The sequence below is a fragment of the Nipponia nippon genome, unplaced genomic scaffold, assembly GCF_047370975.1.
Source record: "Nipponia nippon isolate SJK-2023a ecotype South Korea unplaced genomic scaffold, ASM4737097v1 scaffold_5, whole genome shotgun sequence".
NCBI classification, from domain to species: Eukaryota; Metazoa; Chordata; class Aves; order Pelecaniformes; family Threskiornithidae; genus Nipponia; species Nipponia nippon.
Window position 1 is genome coordinate 14317565 of NW_028262369.1, and position 19786 is coordinate 14337350.

Consider the following 19786-nt stretch of genomic DNA (forward strand, 5'->3'; position numbering starts at 1 on the left):
GCTAGAGGACCACATCCTTCTCTCCACCGAGTCTGAGGTCCAGAGGGCTCTGTCTGAGGACAGTGGACCTCTTGCAGCCCTAGGCAAGTGTTTCCCAACAAGTCTGTGTCCTCCAGCCCCTCCCCTCCTGGACTCTAAATAGGAGATGTGGGAGGACAAGATAAATGGGGATGGGAGCGGGAGGCACAAGGGAGGTATCTCTGTGTAGCCAGAAACCCCCTGGGAGCTGGATTGGGGGACAGTAGCAGTTTCTCAGCCCTCCCAATTAATAAATCAATAACCTCAATAAAAGTGATGAAGACAGCAAAAGCAAGACTGGACAGGGTAAGGAGGAGCGAGTCTGGTTCAGCATCGCTGCTGCTGTAGGAACAGCCGGGGGCTCCCCCTCAGCCCCCTGCAAACCTCATGGCCTTTGGGCGAGAGGCAGGGGGAAGGGGTTAAGGAAGTTGATGCCCTTTCCTATCTTTTCCTCTTGCAAAAACTGCCCTTTCAGCAGTTTCAAATACCAAGAGGTGTGGGGCTGGGCATCTTATTGACATCCCAATCTAGGGAGAAACCAACTCAAGGGTTAAAGTTTGAGCAGCTGAGCAAACAAGACAGCTCCTCCTTCGCTGTCATGTGAGCGTGGCTTCAGCTGAAGGCCAGGGGAAAAAAATTCATAAACGAAGGCTGTGGCTCCGGAGGAGGCTTGTGCTCTCGGGGCGGGCTGAGAGACGATGGATCTCCTGCCAAACTTTTCTTTTGTCACTTGGCTGCTCCTCATCGTTTTCCTTAGCCTCTTGGTCCTGTAAGTAGAGGCTGGTCCCCCAGGGTGACTGGGGAGGAGGAGAACCCTGTGCCTGCAGCTGGGGAGGGCCTGGGGCTGTCACCCTCGGTGTGAAGTGCCCAAGTACATGAATTAGTGTTAAAAACTCATCCTTGGTCTTCTGTGCTACCTTCGAGGCAGAGCTGAGGGGTGGTAAAGGGGGGCTGCGGGGCTCCCCCCATGCCCTCCCCACGCCAGCTGGAAGGGAAGGAGGAAGCTGGGCTGGGCGGGGAGGGAAATAAAAAGGAACTGCTTGATTATTTTTTTCTTTTCTTTTCTCAGCAGATCCAAAAGGAGAAGTAACTTCCATGTTTTTAATGGCAGCAAGCTCTGGTTAGCTGCAAAGGGGACAGTCTCCCTGGCTGAGCTGGGAGCAGGGCAGTGGGTGATGTCTATGTCTGCCCATGTACTTGTGCCAGCAGAAGCCCCCGTTAAAATAGTTATTTTGGCAAAATTGCCCTTTTGCTTATGTCACTCAGGGGAGCTGTAGTGAGCTATACAGGCAAAACTTAATTTTGCTGTTATAATTTATGTCCCTGCTCAGCTGCTGTGCTGCTGTGGCTCTACCACCTGAGCATTACAGTAGGTCTTTGCAAAGACAAACACAAGGGCAGGTCTCAGCTTGAGAACTTAATCCCTCTGAGGTCTCTTTTTGGTCACGTGGGTCACAGATCTCTGATCTGAAGAACTAAATGAGGCCCCTGAATAAAGATCTGAGGTGCCCAGGTACACTGTGTTTGCCTAGGCTGGGCTGCAGCTCCTTTCAGCCCTTGTTTTGTATCAAAATGTACCCTGAATTATCTTGTACCCCAAGTGATCCTGCATGTATTGCAGGAAGAGAGTATCCTCAGCAGGTCTGCTGCTGCTGGTCCATAATTTCAGCTTTCTCTGGGTGGCAGGAACCAGCTATTTTAAACTGTTTACTGTGCCCAGGATGAAGAACCTTCTCTTTTCATTGCATAAATGCATCTCACATGCTCTTTGCTTGGCAGCTATGGGATATGGCCCTTCCAGACCTTCAAGAAGCTGGGCATTCCCGGGCCACGGCCCCTGCCTTTTTTTGGAACTTTCCTGGAGTACCGGCGTGTGAGTACAGGCAACTGCTGCTCCGTAGCTGCCTTAGCTTCTTACTTGTGGCTGGTGCTGGTTTTCCTATCCCTTAGGCATCTCTTTCCTCTGCCCTTGATTCAGTCAGATGGAAATGATGCTTTCAGGTAGGAAGTTCTTTGGACACACAGAGAACACAAAAATTACTTTTAGGGTCTGCTTGACCTGAATGAGGCGTGCTGTGTTTTTTAACTGCTTTGTAAATTAAGTTATTAGTTTCTCCCTGGATTTCTACCTGCTCCCCAGCAGCTGAAGTTCTGTTGGAAACAAAGAAAAAAATATTGGAGAGTTGCCTAAGACTGCTAATTTCTGAGAACTGCATGTTTCTTTGTGCTTTGTGCTGTCCCCATGAAGAGGCTGAATTAGCCCCGGCAATGCCCCATCCAGCTACTTGCTGTTGGGCCAGCCTGAGACTACGCCAGGCGAATAGATTTCTAAATAAAACTCAGATATTATCAAATTACTAAACCTTACCAAATAACTAGGTAGTAGCTGGTCCCAGGTAACTGACTGCAAATGGAGGACAAAATGTATTAGCTTCAGCTTCAATGAAAGAGATGTTTTAGCTTGTGTTTACTGGGCTTACAGCATGCATGTGGTCTCTTACTAATGGTTTAGTTGATGCATGGTGAGTGTTATGTGTCCCATAAGTTTCATCCTTACATGTAACATCAGTTAAAACCTTAATGGAAACAAAGCAAAACAAAAAAGCCATCATCACTCTGGTTCAGTAACTGCCGTGGAAGATCTCATGAGGACAAGGCAGTAGCAGCTCTAACTTGTTGAGATGAAGATGAAAGGACACCCTGGGATCTAGTTCTGCCTGCTAACTCTGCTCACACTAAAACTGTGTACCCTGTCATACCTTGTCTTCATTACATTTTTAGCTCAGGTTGGCTAGTGGAAGTTGAAAGCGCCTTTTTTTTTTTTCCCTCCTCTCTCTGCTCTCTTTTTTCCCTCCAGTGCAAATGTCCCCTAAGTGTCTACGTGACTCTTAAGAGCTTCCACGCACCCGCCCAACCTCTGACACATACGATGGGTCTGTGGGACGCACCGCACTGCCAGCTGTGACCTGCTTTGATCACTCTTTGCTGGCAAACTGTTCATTTCTCCTTTCTTCTTTTGCAGGGAATCCTGAATTTTGATCAGATGTGCTTTGAAAAGTATGGCAAAATCTGGGGGTGAGTTTCTTTCTGCAGAACAAAACTGCCTGTTTGGGGTGCTCCATAGCCCCAAAATAGAATGGAAAAAGGTATGTTGCCAGCATGTCTCAGCACTGTAATTCCAGCAGTGAAAGCTTGGGAAAATCCAGGTTCACCACTGGGCAGGTCTCCAGCCATCTCTCCAAGGCTTCTCTCCTGCTGGGATTTCAGTACGGTGTAGGGCTGGGATGACAGTGACCAGTTTGGGGGGTCATTTGTTTGTATAAGCTTTGAAAATAACCTTTTATTTATTTTCCCCTTTGGGAGCATTAAAAACTAAATAGCAGTGTTAGTGACCTAGGGGCCAGGGAAGCTTTGACAACAGAGAGCCCAGGGAGCTCCCCTCGTCCTCCAACACCCGCCAAATCGGCTCAGCCATACCTTTATCTCTCAGCTCCAGATGCATTAGTGAGGGAAGGCACCAATCATTTCCCAACCACGCAGCCTGCCCAGAAAACTCCACTGCTTGGTGTCAAACTGAGCCTCGTGCCTTTGAAGCTGCTCTTCTGTCTGTCTTGAGCAGAAAGTAAGCTGCAGGCTGCCGCGGTGTTTTTCATCTTGCTCCCTGCTTCTCCCAGAGCCGGGGCACGAGCTACCTTTCAACCTGCCTCCCCACTCCCTGCACAGCGCTGGTTTTGTGCAGGGGGCTCTTATCATGCTTCTCTTGGGAACCTCTCAAACTGAAGCAAAATTGTTGCACAAAAAAAATCCTAGGAGGCTTCATGAAACCTAGCACGTTTTTTTTAAAGATTAAAAGTTCTCAAGCCTCTTGAAGACAGCAGCTTCCCTCAGCTGTGGCCCAAGGCTCCCTGGCCTTTAGCCCACACCATGACTTTTAAGCTTTTCTGTCTCTGTTGACTGGAAAATGGAGGAGACAAGCAAGTTTTTCCCCTCTCATTGCCTCGTAGGCCATGCAGAGAAATCTCTTTACCCCACAGGTAGGCTATTCAGTGTGGATTTATTGACTCCAGCTACCAGTTGCGGAAACAGAGCTCAGACAGCCCAAGTGCAGGGGATCAATGTTGTGGCAAAAGCTGCCTTTTATCTAAACCCACACTGCTTTCGCAACTCTTTAATACCACAGATGATTGCTAGAAATGCTCATGCTGTCTGTGTTTGGCACTTTCTTTCCCTTTCTCCTGCTTTACTACATAATAAAACAGTTTCAGCCTCATCCCTTCAGCTGTTTTGTCAGAGGGGACTCAGCTGGCCCAAACCCTCTGGGCTCCAGCAGTCAATGTGCGTGGCTCTGGCCACAGACAAAGCAGGCTGCTTTTGATCCAACTGACCGTGAGCGATGGACTGACTGGGGGTTTCTCTTGGCTTAGGATTTTTGATGGCAGGCAGCCTGTGCTGGCTGTTTTGGACCCCATCCTCATCAAAAACATCCTGGTGAAAGAGTGCTATACTATTTTTACCAATCGCCGGGTAGGTATCTAGTCCTGTGCTTTCCTGTCCAGTACAGAGTGCATGGAGTAAGAAAGAAAGAATTTCGTCTTGGTTTCTGTTCTCCTTCTCTGAGCCCTTCAGCAAGTAGTTGCTCTCTGTTGTGCCCCAGTTTATTGATGGTACCAACAATGAAACTCTGCTAGGGAGGTGTAGAGGCCACTCTGGCTGGGACATTGGGACATCATCCTGGATGTACCCTACAACTGATGTAATTTATGACTCTTACACTTTTCTTTCCATTTCTGTTGTTTGCTGGTTGAGGTAGAGCTGATATGGCTTCAGGGGCCAAGTCAACACTCCATGGTGGTTTTGGGTTGGTTTTTTTTGCATTGCTGTCATGTGGAAGGGGGCTGGAAACCTTCACCCATGTCCCTGTATAACTGTGTCCCTTTTGCTGTAAAATTCTCCCCATGAAGAACTTTGGTCTGAACGGGATCCTGGAGTCGGCCCTGAATGTGGCTGAAGATGAGAAGTGGAAAAGAATTCGCACTGTGCTGTCTCCAACCTTCACCAGCGGGAAGCTGAAGGAGGTAAAGCAGAGGCTGCTGGTACTTTGCATCAGTAGCTGGAGGAGGACTGGGCCATTTCTGAGTACAAACCTTGCCCTCAAATGAGGAAGTCACCCCATTTGTCAAGACCACATTCATTATCACCTGCATTGCTGGGTGCAGTTCAGCAGCACAGTGGCTGTCTACCGCCATGGGGAGGGAGTCAGGAGAAGGGTATGGGGAATGAAATGGCACACAAGGTACTGCAAGCTGACGCTGTTGGCCCTATGACCTGTATTTTCTTCTTGCTAAGTGCATCACTCAGACCATGGGTGCCCATTTTCCATGTGCTCGAGAGCCATGTTCACTCACAGCTGGAGTGGAGGCTTAGCTGGAATAGGATCTGCATGTGGATTTTTGGAGAAGAACCTTGCTCAATCATAGTCAGATGAGCTCTGTGGACTAGTTATTAAGATGAAAGAAAGCAATGTCTGAGGCCTGGAAATAATACCTTCCCCATGCCTGCCCTTCCTCCACAAGCCAAAGACTTGGCAAGTCGCAGATGGCAGTGTGGAATTGCCCAGCCTTGTTTGGTGGAGGTGAAAGAGTCAACAGGGCCTTCTGCTTTGGTTTGCATTTCAGATGTTCCCTATCATCAATCACTATGGTGAAAAATTAGTGAAAAACATTGAGAAGAAAGTGGCTAATGATGAGTTTGTGACCATGAAGGAGTAAGTAACTGTATGGGGCTGACAGGAAAAAGTTGTATTCAGTGTGGGGAAGGGGCTGTTTTGGAGAGCCTTTTCCATGCTGCAGCATAGATCCCTTGTCAGCTATGGAGGCAAACTCCATAGTGGTCATGGGCATGGTATGTTTCTCAGCAGTGGGCTTGCTGTGCTCTGCTCTGCTCAAACGGGGTAGCTGTGCTCTGTTCCCCATTTCATTTTACTGGGGATGCATTTTGAGGAAGGAGTAGGGCCGCTTCCAGAAGCCCCGCAAGATGTGGTATTTTTGGATGTCATTTTTACAGTGTTTTACAGATGGAATTCAGAATAGTCTTTTTTAACCAGGACTGCAGTTCAGTGCTTTTCAACTACAGCCTAGGTTTTTGACACTGAGGAAAACTGGGGGATGAATGTAACTGGGGAAACCTGGGAAAATATAATGCCGGTTACTGCCAAATCAGGACAGGACCTACTATGTTAGGACTCTGCACTGAGTCCTTGATTAAAAGAGATTCCCTCTCAAGGGATTCCCTATCAAGGATTCTTCCTAGGTGGGCTCTTATTCACTACTCTGGTTGGGTTCATCCTATTCATTTTCTCTTCTTCTCTACCTAGCATTTTTGGAGCCTACAGCATGGATGTGGTGGCCAGCACTTCTTTCAGTGTGAATATTGACTCCATGAGCAACCCCAGTGACCCCTTTGTCACCAACATTAAGAAATTTCTCAAATTCAGTCTCCTAAACCCCTTGTTCGTACTTTTAGGTATGACACACCTCATCTCATATAGCTGTGAATCAATGTCAGAGGTGGAGCTCCATTTCCTCGTAGCTCCCCTAGTAGCTCTGAGTCTTCTTTGCCACATGGGAGATGCTCAGCACTTTTCAGGATTAGATTCACCCTAGCAGGTCTATAGAAATATTTCCTCAGGAAAACCACAGTCAAGATTTGTATAGCCCATGTGGGTCTTTGCAGCATCCTCCTACAAGCAGAGACCCTGTTTGCAGAGATGGAGAGCCTCTCTGTCACAGAAAGCTGCATTTAGTGTGGCATTGTGGCCATATAGTGACATACGGAGGAGATTCTCAAGTGTTATTGCATCCCAGCCATGGTTAGGTAAAAAGAGAGCTGAAGGCAACAAAAAGCAATTTTTTGGGTCAGGGTCCAGACTTGCCCCTCTCCTTTCTATGCTTTGTGCCAGTTTTGAGTTTCCTTGCCGCCTTTGAGCTAAAATAGGTTGTTCTCTTCTCTCCTTTTAGTGTTGTTCCCCTTCATTATCCCAGTGCTGGAAAAGATGAAAGTGACTCTGTTACCCTCAAAGGTCATGGACTTCTTCAACGGCGTCTTCATAAAAATGAAGAAGGAACGGGAAAAGGGCAGCAGCACGGTGAGTCCAGCCCAGGTGGCCTCTTCTCTTCACTGTGCTGTCCTTCCGAGTGCAGGAGGAACCTGGTGGTGTCTTCAGAAGCTGTGGTGTATCACCTCCTCTCCATAAGAGCTCCCAGCTCATCAAATCTGGGGAGGGTCAGAAGCATGCCACGCCTCAGCTTCCACGTGGAGAAAGTATCTGTGTTCACAGAGGGTCTCCAATCTGAACCTCAACATGCACTGAAGCTGTGAGCCTGCTGGTGGGGCTGCAAATGGAGGAGGTGTCTCAGCAAGGAGCTTGTGCTGGACAAGGTTTGCCTCCTCCCCACCCATATCTGTTCTGACTGCCTCTGTTTCTCCCCAGGACCGGATTGATTTCCTGCAACTCATGGTTGACTCGCAGAGCTCACATGGCAGCTCCAAGTCTGCTGAGACTGACTCATACAAATGTATGTCTTGAGATCTGTCCTGCTCTCAGCAAGAAAGCATGGTAGTTCCTCGTGCGGTTAAAGGAGGGAAGTAGGAGAGGATTTTAGTCATTAATCCTACAGGAGATTCAAGGTCTCAGTAGTGGGGCCGTAATGGTGCTTATCACATATCAGCCATATTTTATTATATCCCATTTCCTGGGATAAATCCTGGGGTTTGTTTGTGCAACAAAGAGCAAACAGAGTGAATATCTCCTTACTCCCATTTCTTATTTTGTCTTCTCTGAAGGCCAGCGATGTTGGCTGTATTTCATAAAGCACACAAAGCACATGTGCTGCACGTACCTTGCTCATCTCTGAGCTCATCTCTGCTCCTCATCCTAGGTAAACTGTGAGATTTAGAAAATAATGGCTCAGCCAAGGTATAGTCCTAGTCCATCAACCTCAATCAAGGCAGAATGCTTGTAAACTTTTGAGATGCCAGGACAGGGTATTTGTATGGCACTCTGCACTGCAGGCTGCATCCTGGCAGCAGTTGGACACTACTGCAGTATCAGTGTTAAATCCTGTATTGTCCTTATTACCACTGCTGCACTATGCTCAGGGCTACTACTCCCTCAGCAGCACAAGGCTCACCTCATGGCTTAGAGGAACTGCTGGACATCTCTTCATCTCTAACTTTTCCTGGCATGTGCCCCTATTTTTTTTGGCCCAGGAGCATGGTCCCAGAAGAAAACAGGGACTTTCTAAATCAGGCTCAGGCTGCACGTACCTTGATTCTGTTCTTAAAGGCAGCAACATAACACTGCTGGTCTTGACACCAGTTTTCTGGCTGTACAACAGTGCCAGACCCACCCCTTTGTGGTACCCAGGTTGCCAGTCGATGTTAGGTGGATGTTTCTTTTACCAGCTGCTAAGTAGTTATGAACAGCATTACCTAGATTGACGAGTGAGATCCTGAATTCCCAAGGGTGAACCACTGTAGGTTTCAACTTCTTGCATGTGTTTTTATGCCTCGTTTTAGCATTAAGTGATGAGGAGATTCTGGCCCAGGCTCTTATCTTTGTCTTTGCTGGTTATGAGACCACCAGCTCCACCCTCAGCTACATATCATATAACCTGGCCACCCACCCTGATGTGCAGCAGCGACTCCAAGATGAGATCGATGTAGCCCTGCCCAACAAGGTAAAGGAGGGTGGGGAGATGCTGGGGTTGTTCCCACCTGTGCCTTGTAGACCTTGAGCCAAAAGCCAGGTTGGAAACAAAAGAGTGAAGGAGATGCTGGCACTGAGATTTCCCCTCCTCTGGTCTCTGATGCCTGAAGGGGAAGCACTGTGGGGGTGTTGTGGTGGGGGTTGAAGTCCCATGTTCATAGCCATCCTGATTCCTCTCCCCAGGCTACTCCCACGTACAATGCCATCACGCAGATGGAGTACCTCGATATGGTGGTGAATGAATCCCTCCGGCTCTTCCCCCCTGGGGGCCGGATTGAGAGGGTCTGCAAGAAGACAGTGGAGCTCAATGGTGTGACTATTCCAAAGGGTATGGTGGTCATGATCCCAGCCTACGTGCTGCATCGTGACCCGGGGTACTGGCTGGAGCCGGACGAGTTCAGGCCTGAGAGGTGAGGGCCAGACAGGGGAATAGCTACATGCTCAACCTCAGCCCTGGGAGTGGAAATGGCAGTGAAAGTGGGGAATGCATGATTGTAACATTTAAATTAGGCATTTATCACTGTCTGACATCTAGTCCCAGCATTACCGTGAGGGGAGTTTTATGATCTACATCCATAAACTGTGCATGGAATTTAATTAACTGCATTGAAGGGAGCGACAGTGAGAGCAGCTCCCAGCAGCTGTAACACTGAGGGGTTTATGGCCAGATATTAAAACAAGAGCCATTGGGTGACTGGCACGATGCCGTGCAAATCAGCAGTGGAAGGGCAAAGATGGGTAGGAAATAAAACTTAATTTTTCAACTCAAGTTATGAAACAATCCTTGCTTAGTAGTCTCTGTCAGACCCTGTGAAATGCAGCAATAGCCCAAGGCAGACCTGGGAGACCCCGGGCCTGCTAGTCTTCAGGTAGCCACGAAGATGTTGAAGGCTTGTCCAGAGAGAGCAGGACCAGATCTGTGCCTTTGCACCAGGAGTCGAAATGCCCCTGGAAGCTAACCCCACTGTGGGGATGTGACGACCTTTGGGACAAAACATGGCAGCAGTATCAGGCAGAAGTTAGGGAGGGAGATGGGTGCTGCTGAAATCACCTATGGACTCCTATGGTCACCTTGTGTTGAATGCAGAAGGAGCCACCCAAACGGGAGTACTCTGGCAATGGGCATGCTACACCAGTTGCTCCAGTAGCTGCATCCTTACTCCAGTTGACAAACTGGGCATGGGTAGCCAGACAGGAGCTCTTTAGGGATTACTTGCTTGCTGGGAGTTCATCAAAGAGATGTGCTGGTGTTTCAGTAGCAAGATACTTCACCGCTGACTTAGCATGGCTGAGGTTTGTACCTAGACCTCATGCACCGGGAATGAAAAGCTTTCTGACATGAAAACTAACTGATCACTAAGAAGTATTACTGAAAATGCTCAGTGGCAAATTTCTCTGTGAAGCTGATTGTTCTTCCCTGTTTTTCATGATGAGGAGAGGAATGGCTGGCACGTCTCAAAAGCAACCCTCCCTTTAGTCATGCAGGGGGAGAATGTCTTTGTGTTTGCTCAGTCCTTTGATCTAAAGGGAAGACATGAAGCTGTAGACCTGTGTGTTTTAGGGTTTGAAACCTGGGTTCAGTTTTTGAGCTGAGAGGGAGTTCTGAGAAAAGAGTAGTTATGAAATCCATCAGCATATTTCAGGTATCCCCTGTTCACCTGATGCACCTGGAGATGCACAGTCAACTCCAAGCAGCAGGATAAAAGCAGAGGCATAAGGTATCCATTGAGACAGAAATAAGGGACTTAGCTGGGTTCTTCTAATACATACAGAAACACAAAAAGCTTTTGCCTTCCCAGACCTCTCATCACTTCAGATCTGAAAGCTGACATATCCTGGAACAGTAGCTCTTTCTAACTTTTTTTTTTTTATTGTAATCAGGTTCAGTAAAGAGAGCAAAGGGTCTATTGACCCCTACACCTTCCTGCCGTTTGGGGCTGGCCCCAGGAACTGCATAGGAATGAGGTTTGCTCTCCTTGTCTTGAAAATGGCTGTGGTCGTCCTGTTGCAAAACTTCTCGTTCAGAACCTGCAAAGACACTCCGGTGAGGATATGGCATGATGTGTTTTATTATCTGCCCTGTAGTCCCACTGAGATGGTCCTGCATGCTCTCTCTTGCCTACATCTCAGGACAAACAGGGAACTGTCTCTCATGCACATTAAAACCCTCTCTTCCCTGAGGAGTTCAGAGACCGCTAGCTTCAGGACCACTGAACCTTGCCTGCAGACTTGAGTTTTACTACTTCACACAGAGATCAGGGAGGAAAATTTCACTGTGGATTAGAGAGGCATATGGGAATAACTGTATTTAAATCTTCTCAGTTAATTTAAATGGTTCACCACAAGTTACTGATACATTTTTTTTAAGCCTCTACAGAAGCAAATTTAACGTTGGTGAAATATGTCAGGCTGAAATCCCTGAAGTCCTCTGCCTCTCTTTGAGTGCACCTAAGTTGTGGGGTGCTCACTCCCCCATGGTGCACTGCCGGTCTGCCTTGACCTGGCTTAGGAAGACCCTGCTCCAGAGAGCAGAAAGGGAATATCCCCCCAGCCCACCCAGCCCGCTCCAAAGCTGCGCTTTGCAACACAAACAAGGCTATTCTCTGTGAGAGATCCCAAGACACAAAAATTCATCTCTTAGGGGCCACCAGGCAGTCTCTAAAGGGTAGCAATTTTCAAGCAAGTGCAGTCTGAGCTAAATTTGAATTGGCAACCCTCTCCCCCTTTGAGGCTATGCAGGATCCCACGAGGTTTCGCCTGTGACCCCAGTGAATGCCGCATGTGGTATTGATGGGACAGGCCCTGCAAGACAGGGCCGTTCGTTTGACATAAAGTAAATGCGATGGCTGTTGGAAATTATACGTCAAGCAAGCCGTCCTGAAAACATGGCAACTCCCTGTGACTCAGAGGCAGGTAGCACTATGTTTGGTGTTAGTTTCCAGCCCTGACCCTGCTTTCTGCACTGACTGCCGCAAAAGGCTGTGCCATTAATACATTTCCTTCACGAGGCGAGCTTGGGAAATCAGAGTAGAGGGGACAGCAAGTGTATTCAAAGGACATTTGTTCTAAGAAGCAGAAAAATCCTTATTAAATTATTACTTGGCACGGGTGCTCAGCTGGAATCTCTGCAGATTCAGATTGCAACTCAACTAGTAACCTGGAGGTGAAAGACTGTAATAGTCCATTAACAATGCAGTGACCTATCCACCCTCCCCCAAGTCTAATGACATTTTTCTAGTCCTCTGCAATCCATAAAATTGATTCTTTTTATAACTGCCTTTAATTAAAAGGAGACAAGTTAAATATGTATTGTATTATTGGTGCCCATAGGTTTATGGGGCTCTTTCAGCCCTTTTTTCTACAGAAGATGTCATGTACATCAGATCAGAGCGGGAGGGAAAAATTCATGCTGGAATATCCCTTTGGAATATGTATATGGAAGCTGCAGCCTCCTCTCACTCCTCCACTGATGGCACATTGGGCTCCGAGCCACATTGCTTAAATTTCCTGAAACAAAGCTTACTGGGATGTGGGGATTTTAATGTAGCTTGTCAGGCTGGGTGTGTATCACCCTTGTCCTGATGGGGAGAAGGAGAGCTGGGATATGAGCAGCATCGAATTGATGGAGGAGACTTGGTAAAACACTCTTCCCTCCCCTGCAAGATGACTCCCTCCAACACCCGCTTTAAATGTTCTTTTTATTGAGATTTCTAGTCTACCCCATGGGAGCTCGTTGCTTTTGTGTGCGAGGATGGTTTTTCTTTGGTACTCAGTCTGAGCAGCAATCTTAGTTTCGTTCTTCCCAGAGAGCTTATTGCTCCTCCAGCTCCCATTACGATTTAGCTCCCCTTAGCGCTGACACACTTCAGCATTAAACAAAATGGCACTGCGTGCCCCTCCTTAGCTGCAGCTCCCCGGATGAATTTTGGCTGCTTTTCCCTCCACGTGCATCCTGTTGATTGGTGCACTGAGCTCTTCCTACCATGCCATGTGAAAGCCAGAATTCGCTAACTAGTTTATTCAAGAACTGAGGACTATTAAACCCCAGTTCGTAGCTGTTTTTCATGAGCAATGGTGATAGTCCTGCTATAAGTACACCTCTAAATTAGGAAATGCATTGAAAACAAGGGGTGACTGCAATGTATGTGGGCCGTAGGGGTCCTGTTGGCGTCATGACTGTCCTTTTTCCCAGCTTACATGGCTATTTTGGTTTTTTTTCCTCCTGCTCAAGATCCCGCTGGTTCTGGACACAAAAGGTTTCATGCAACCGAAGCAGCCCATTGTCCTGAAGATGGTCCCCAGAACCCATACGGATCTGGAGAAATGAAGGAAGCAGGAACAGATTGGAGACTCTTGTTTGATGGTGCCTCCTCTAACTCTTGAGAGGAGACCCAGACCGATGTGTGCGCTGTAGAAATGTCAGCGGTGCCACCCCCCATTTCACAACAGGGCATTAGGAGTTTGGCCCAGCATAATTACATGAGCATTATCCTAATGAACACGAGCCCCAGATCCCGCTGTCCCTGCTTACAATAGGCATTTTGCAAGACCATTTGCACTCAAGTTATTTGGGCATTTTTTTCTCTCCTTCTGAAGAGGCACTTTTCTAGCAATTTGATTCCAGACACTGTCAGTCTCTTCTGGCAGTGTAATTTAAATCAAGATAGGGAGAGCAAATTGCACATAGTTAAGTAATGCTACCATTGCTCCTATTCCTACTGCCTGCTGGGTGACGCTGTACGTCTTCTGGTTTTATTCTCCTGGGAATGCAGAGTTGTCCAGGGCTATTTCCTCAGCTGTGTGCTATGACCCTGACAAGTGTTAAAGTGGCCACATCCTTGCAGGAATGAACGCTTGCAGCAAATTTTCTGATGCTGATTTATTTAGATTTTCTTATGATTTTAGATGGCTTTAGTGTGATTCAGATTGCAGATGAGTTAACTGGAGGAGCCCAGAGACAAGCAGTTACCCCTAATGACTGAAGATTGGTGGAGTGGGAGAGAAGTGCCCCGCATGTGTTTCCTGATTGTTTGCTTATTTTACTGTGGGCGTGCAGCCATCTCCCATAGAAGGGATTGTCAACATAGGCACCATCTATACTGCTGTCACGACACCTTTTAGTCTCTGATTTATATTAGGCCTTTGTAAAACCAGCTTAACTGAATTAATAATGATGCAGAGTGCAGCACTGAGAGCCTTCAGATGTCCTGGAGAACCCTAGTCTGGAAGTAAGGTGTTGCCTTTTGGTATTGAGAGCTGGAAAGTCTTGCTAGACTTTGTCATTTTTGTAGATTTTAGAAGACCTGCACACTCACATTTCATATTATTCCTCCAGAAACTGCTACTGGAGGGCTAACTGCAATAAAAAGCTCACGTACCTCTTCTGTAACCAACTGATGCCAGTCTCTGATTCTGTTTTTTCCTTTATACACAAGTGAATCCATCTGTAGCTCTCATAAGCCATTGGCCAGACAATGATGTGGTCTCATCACCTCTCCCAGCTGGGCTTCCTCACTTCTTTGGTGGGGTTTTCAAAGGATCCTGAAAAATCTGTGCCACAGAGTGGAGACAGAAGTCCTCTTTTGCAGTTCATTCTTCTACTGTCACCTTGTAGCACCACAAATTACTGAGGGTGCAGTTTTGCTAGTCTCAGCCAACATTTGTCTTTCTGTGAAAGCAGAGGGGTTTGATTCCAGCATCTTCTCCATGCTGCAACCAGCTGAGCTCATGCAGGGTTCAAAGAGCCCTCCATGCTCTCTCCTAAACACCTCATGCACCTGCTTCAGTGTACCCTTCCGCAGGAGGATGTCTTCTGCTTCCAAGCTGTTCAAATTTCAGCGCTGGGTGAAATATTTACATGTGTGTATATATCTAACCCAGTCACTACTATGTATAATGCTGCTTGCATTCCTGGAGGATGAAAACACATTATAGCCTGAATGAATCCAAGGCATTACTCCATGTGTGTCATCAGTAGTAGGAACTGTTTCTGGAGATGCGGCATTTAAGATATCCAGTCCAAAATAAATGGCTGAGCAGAGCCATTGATGGTGTGGGGTGTTTTCCATTGCAAAATTGGGCTGAGGAACTTTAGGCACTAGACAGCAGGTTTTATATTTCTTGTATATTCTTAGATAGATAGATAGATTATATATATTATTATATATTCTTTTTACATTTCCTTTCTTTATTTTTGAGGAATTGAGTAGAAAAACCCAAAAGAGACATAATAACTTTCCTGCAGCAGATTAAATTCCCCAGTGAAAGACACCCTTGCCTGGAAGTGTAAGGGGAAGAATAAAGCTGCTTCTCTAGGGAGTCACTGATGAGCTGGGTGAGGGGGTTAGAAAATTCCCAGCAGCTCGGGCAGCCATAGCTTCCCCTTCTGCCTTCATAACCTGCAGCAGTGCAGCTCCCTTCTGCCACCAATGTACAAAAGCAACAATTCGTCTTCATTTTCAGCTGTTACTGTCCCTTTTTTTAAAGCCATGTCACTGCATTTGACTGTGATGGCACATCTCAGGGGAGAACGACAAAATATAGAAGCAGTCAGAGCCCTGGAGGACAAACAGCCGAAAAGTGCCTGCACCGTCACAGCAGTTCACAAGAAGGGGCATGGAAAATCCTCAGGTCTCTGCCTTGAGAGGTGACCGAGAAGATGAGGGTGACGAAGTCACACACAGTGTCACAGGTCAGAGATGAATTAATAACCTTGCTGGAGCAAAGGCCATAACTTGCCTGGTGGCAGTGAGGGAAGGGTTTTGCCTCCTCGCTCCATGCCTGTGTTGGAATTAATCACTCACATACATACAAATGTCAACACTGTGGAAAACATCCTTCAGGATAATCTCTCTCACAAAGCTGCTTAACATTTTGGTAATATACAGTTCACTTGCAGGTGTCAAAGGATTTCAGCCTCTCTCATCTCTGTTCAAAGGCGTCTTCATCTGCTGGCACGCTGTGCCGATGAAGCAGGCGAGCAGACTGCTGTGACCGGCAGTGCCGATGTACCTGCGGAGAGACCAACCGGCAAACGCACAGCACTGCTTTATCTCCTGGCACCTGCGCGGGATTCTGGCAAGGGACAAAATGATGCTGAGGTGTGCCAGATCTCTTCTTCATTTCACTGAATTCGGTCATGCTTAAGAGCAGAAGGTGCACACCTTTGCCAGTTCCTGCTTGTCTTAGAGGGAGGTTTGCCACCAGATTTTGGCTTTGTGGAGTGGCTGGAGGGAACCTTGCAGTGGGGAATCACTCAGATACAGTGAGTTTTCCAGCAGGCACAGCACACAAGACTGTTTCTTGGCTTTATTCCAGACTGAGCAGCCATTTGGGGGTTGTTCTGTGTGAACCCTTTCTGGTCTGATTTCCAGAGGTAATGAGCATGCACCACTCCCCTGTAGCTAGAGGGAAATAGAGCTGTGCTCTTCAACAGCTGTGTGCCTCAGTTTACCTGCATGTAAATTTTCTTTAAAAATTATTTACAGCTAGGCCATAGTGAGCTTTGCTGTGCATCCACCCGATGCCATGCTTTGATTCAGATCACAGCAAGGTCACAGAGTGAGCAAATGGATTTCCTTTTGGATGACACTAAAGCAGAAGTGCTCCAGGAGCTCGTCTAACGTGCTCCAGCTGCTGACAGCTTGAAGCAAGTCTTCTATTCCCCCCTAAAAAATGTGTAAGATGAATATAGAGCCCTCAGCATCAACTCCTTTGCTCTACATATCCCCCTCCTATAGCACAGCACTGCTTCCTAATGCAAACATAGCTTCAGCTTAGCAACAGCTCCTTCTGTAAGGATAGTCCACCATCAAGTTGCATCATTCAAATCTGGCCCCATTCCCTTGTGCTTCAGTTATTTAAGCTGGTTTCAAACAAGAGCACCCACTTGGACTTAACATGGTGCTCACTCATTGAAGTGGTATCACTGCCAGGCTTAACATGTGCTTAAGTGCTTCACTGGCTCTTGGTCCTCTCCCATCTCTGTGCAAGCTGGCAAGCGGGAGGTCCCCAGTGCCAGTTAGAGTGGTCATGCTTGCCACAATTTGCAAGGCACTTGGAGCTTTCCTGACCCTGACCCAGGCTTACATAGAGGTTGTCCGTATTATTGCTGCTGCTGGACCCACTGCTGAAGAGAGACAGGCCTCCAGACACCCTTATTGAATGCTCGATTCGGTTAAAATCGATGGAATAATCTGCCCACAGAGTCTGCCCAAAGGTCAGGAAGCAGTGATTTTTTCCTGCAGCAGCTTTCGTCCTGAGCTCTTGTTTTAGTGTGAGGATTGCAAGAAAAAGCACTTCAGCAGGTAGGTTATAAAAGTGTTATGACTGCTGGTATTAAGCTGACAGGCTAATGTAACAAGTGCATAACAAGGTCTCCTAAAATAAAGAGGTAAAATTCTTTGCAGCGCTTGTTTCTTGGACAACTCAAAAATGAGCTGGTGATGGACACGGTGCAGGTTGACCTGGTGTCCTGCAAGGCAAAATGCAGAAGAGCCTCAAAGGGGAGCCCACCAGCGTGGAGGAGGTAGAGGATGCCAGGAGAAGGGATGCTGGACCACAGGACAGGACCAGGTGGAGAGACCCCCTCTTTCTCACCCCATTCTATCCTATAGCCCCAAAGTTCATCCCCCGCAACCTCTCCCTATCTGTCTGTCACACAAAGACACCTCTGTGGCTCCTCAGTCCCGTGTGTGCCGGCAGCAGTCATCTGCAGTGTCAAAGGACACGACAATGTCGCCTTAACGGGAGGACCCGTCTTTACCCCTCTAATCATTCAGGCACATGCATGCTGGACACACGGCATACCGTGGACTGAATTTGCAGAAACACTTTGATCTTTCATTTTTAAGCCCAGCGATTCAATCCCCCACAGAGCTAAGGTAAACGGCTGCAATGCTGCTTTGGTGGATTCAAGGTTTCAAGTCAAACAGCAGTCATTTAACCACTCTTTTAAAGTTCATATCATTTGAATGTCATATGTCAAACTGATGCTACTTCCACTGAAGGCAAATAGATGTTTATTCCCCTCACAGCTGGCCAGCAGTCTGACATTCATTATTGAAGCCTTGCAGCTGCCAGGGATTGAAGCTACCTGTAGGAGTGTGTCTATCAAAGCCTTCCACCTCTTAAGGGTTATTCCCTGTAATAATATCAGCTCATACGTTTTAGTTCAGGCTCATTTTACAACTGCTGTAGGTTTGCAGTTGTTTTTTTCCTATGTCTGGGCAAGGTCAGGCATTGTTTTTTGCCCATTCCCTCCAAAATTATGTTGTTACCTCATTTTTCGTGGCTTCTCCTGAGTTGAGACTCACCGTGACTGTGCACCAGCCCCCAAGGTTTATAATGTGAATATTCCTCTGCTTGGTCTTAAGGATGTGGGCAGCGGCCAGCCCACAGGACCACAGTGCTGGCCGCCCAGCCGCAGCATCTTGATGCAGCTCCAGCCCTCCTTGGGGCACTGCAAATTCTGTTTCTGGGGAGTAAGTTTGTGCATGAAGTATCTGATATTTTGCAGCTTATTGGGCATTAAAATGTGCAATTGGCTGCAGAGGATTTTAAAGAAAAAAAAAAAGGACAACAGAGATGATCAGATTAGTTTGCATTTAGACATTGCCCTGAATGTAACAGAGCAATTTACACCTGTACGAAGAGTCTGCGGAGTTATATTGAATCAGACCTGGAGCATTTTACAGCCACTTTGCATGAGCATAAATGATAACATAAGGTGCAAAGGAAACAGCCAGCCAGACAATTACAGAGCATCTTCACACGGCTTATTAATCCTCATTACAGCCCTCTGTGCTGAGACTCAGCATCTTCCCTTCCCCGACAAGGGCCGGTGAGGCCGTGGAGCCAATTTAGCCACCTGCCAAACTTTCAGTTTCTGACGTGTCCTTGGTCCTGGAGAGCTGGATGTTCCTTGTCAGTGTCTGAGATGCATCTTGCTAAATTACAGTGATGGAGATCACAGCTGCCTCCTGTCCTACCAGGCTTCTGAGCAACCCATGATGTTACGCTCAACTATATGTATGTCTTTTTGTCTTTTTTTTTTCCTTAATATGTCCATTGATATCTCAGGAAGGGGGTCATCTGAAAGACCATGGGCCCCAGTTTCTTGCCTGTGCTGATACCCCATGAAACAGGTCTGGATGCTGTGTGTGCATGCAGGGTCATGAGCTTCAGGATGCAAGGAAATGGGCTAAAAGAGGATTATTCAACCGCTCTAGGAGCGAGAGGCTGGAGGCACCGCCAGCACGTCTGAGCCGTGCTTGTGCACTCAGGTTAATGACCCAATATCTATCTACAGTAACATTTCATGAGCAGTATGATTGTTTGCCGTAGCTCTCACATTTATGTCTGATACTGAAACTCCTTAAAAGAGAGCAGCTACCCGGTGTTTCTCAGCACTCCCAGAGTTCTTGCCCCGTTTCCCACTCGGAGCTTCCTGCTTAAAAGCTGGTTGGCCTGAACTTTTCCCACTGAAGATGACAAGAAAGATCTGGCGAGTGTTGAGCAATGCAGGCAGGAGACAGCCTGAATAGTTAGACCAGTTATATGCAGTTGGGAGATTGGCTGTCTAATGTTCTTTCTGGGAATCTTATTAATGTTATCTTATTATTTCATAATAGATATAACCCATGTGCTACTGCTGGCAGGCTGTAATTGGGCCTTGCCAGGGAATTACTCATATTTTTCATTCTTGAAGGAATGAAGTGCGTATTTGGTTATGCTAACGACCTCATTTGTGTGGATTCCATTCACTTGATATGTCTCACTCATGAAGTATTACAGCTAGAGCGATGATTTCTCACTCAAAGTAAACGTCGGGGTGTCTCGAAGCAGATGCTCTCCTCTCCAGATGCTGAACGGATGCATACGCCGTTTTGCCTCTCCTTTGACAGCTGCAGACTCACCCAAAGGTGATTTTTTTGCAGAACATGTTTTGCTGATGGTGATGCACATCTTTCCTCTCCTCTCAGTGTCTCGGAGTGCTGTGGG

At 47.2% G+C, this 19786-nt stretch overlaps 1 protein-coding gene across 1 annotated transcript; it reads left to right on the forward strand.

Moving 5' to 3' along the window:
* The first annotated feature begins 634 nt into the window (after nt 1-634).
* On the forward strand, nt 635-14174 carry LOC104015095 (cytochrome P450 3A29). The gene is made up of 13 exons (XM_009467794.2): nt 635-787; nt 1798-1891; nt 3041-3093; nt 4443-4542; nt 4980-5093; nt 5694-5782; nt 6392-6540; nt 7035-7162; nt 7508-7592; nt 8596-8756; nt 8969-9195; nt 10667-10829; nt 13017-14174. Exons 1-13 carry the CDS (start codon nt 717-719, stop codon nt 13110-13112), a joined length of 1530 nt encoding a protein of 509 aa, XP_009466069.1. The 5' UTR covers nt 635-716; the 3' UTR covers nt 13113-14174.
* Nucleotides 14175-19786: the final 5612 nt, after the last annotated feature.

Excerpts from the sequence above, each read along its gene's own strand:
- LOC104015095 (XM_009467794.2), top strand. The coding sequence starts at position 717 with ATGGATCTCCTGCCAAACTTTTCTTTTGTCACTTGGCTGCTCCTCATC. Across the intron at positions 1,892-3,040 it reads CTTTCCTGGAGTACCGGCGT|GGAATCCTGAATTTTGATCA; the intron begins GTGAGTACAGGC and ends CTTCTTTTGCAG. Across the intron at positions 5,094-5,693 it reads CCAGCGGGAAGCTGAAGGAG|ATGTTCCCTATCATCAATCA; the intron begins GTAAAGCAGAGG and ends TTTGCATTTCAG.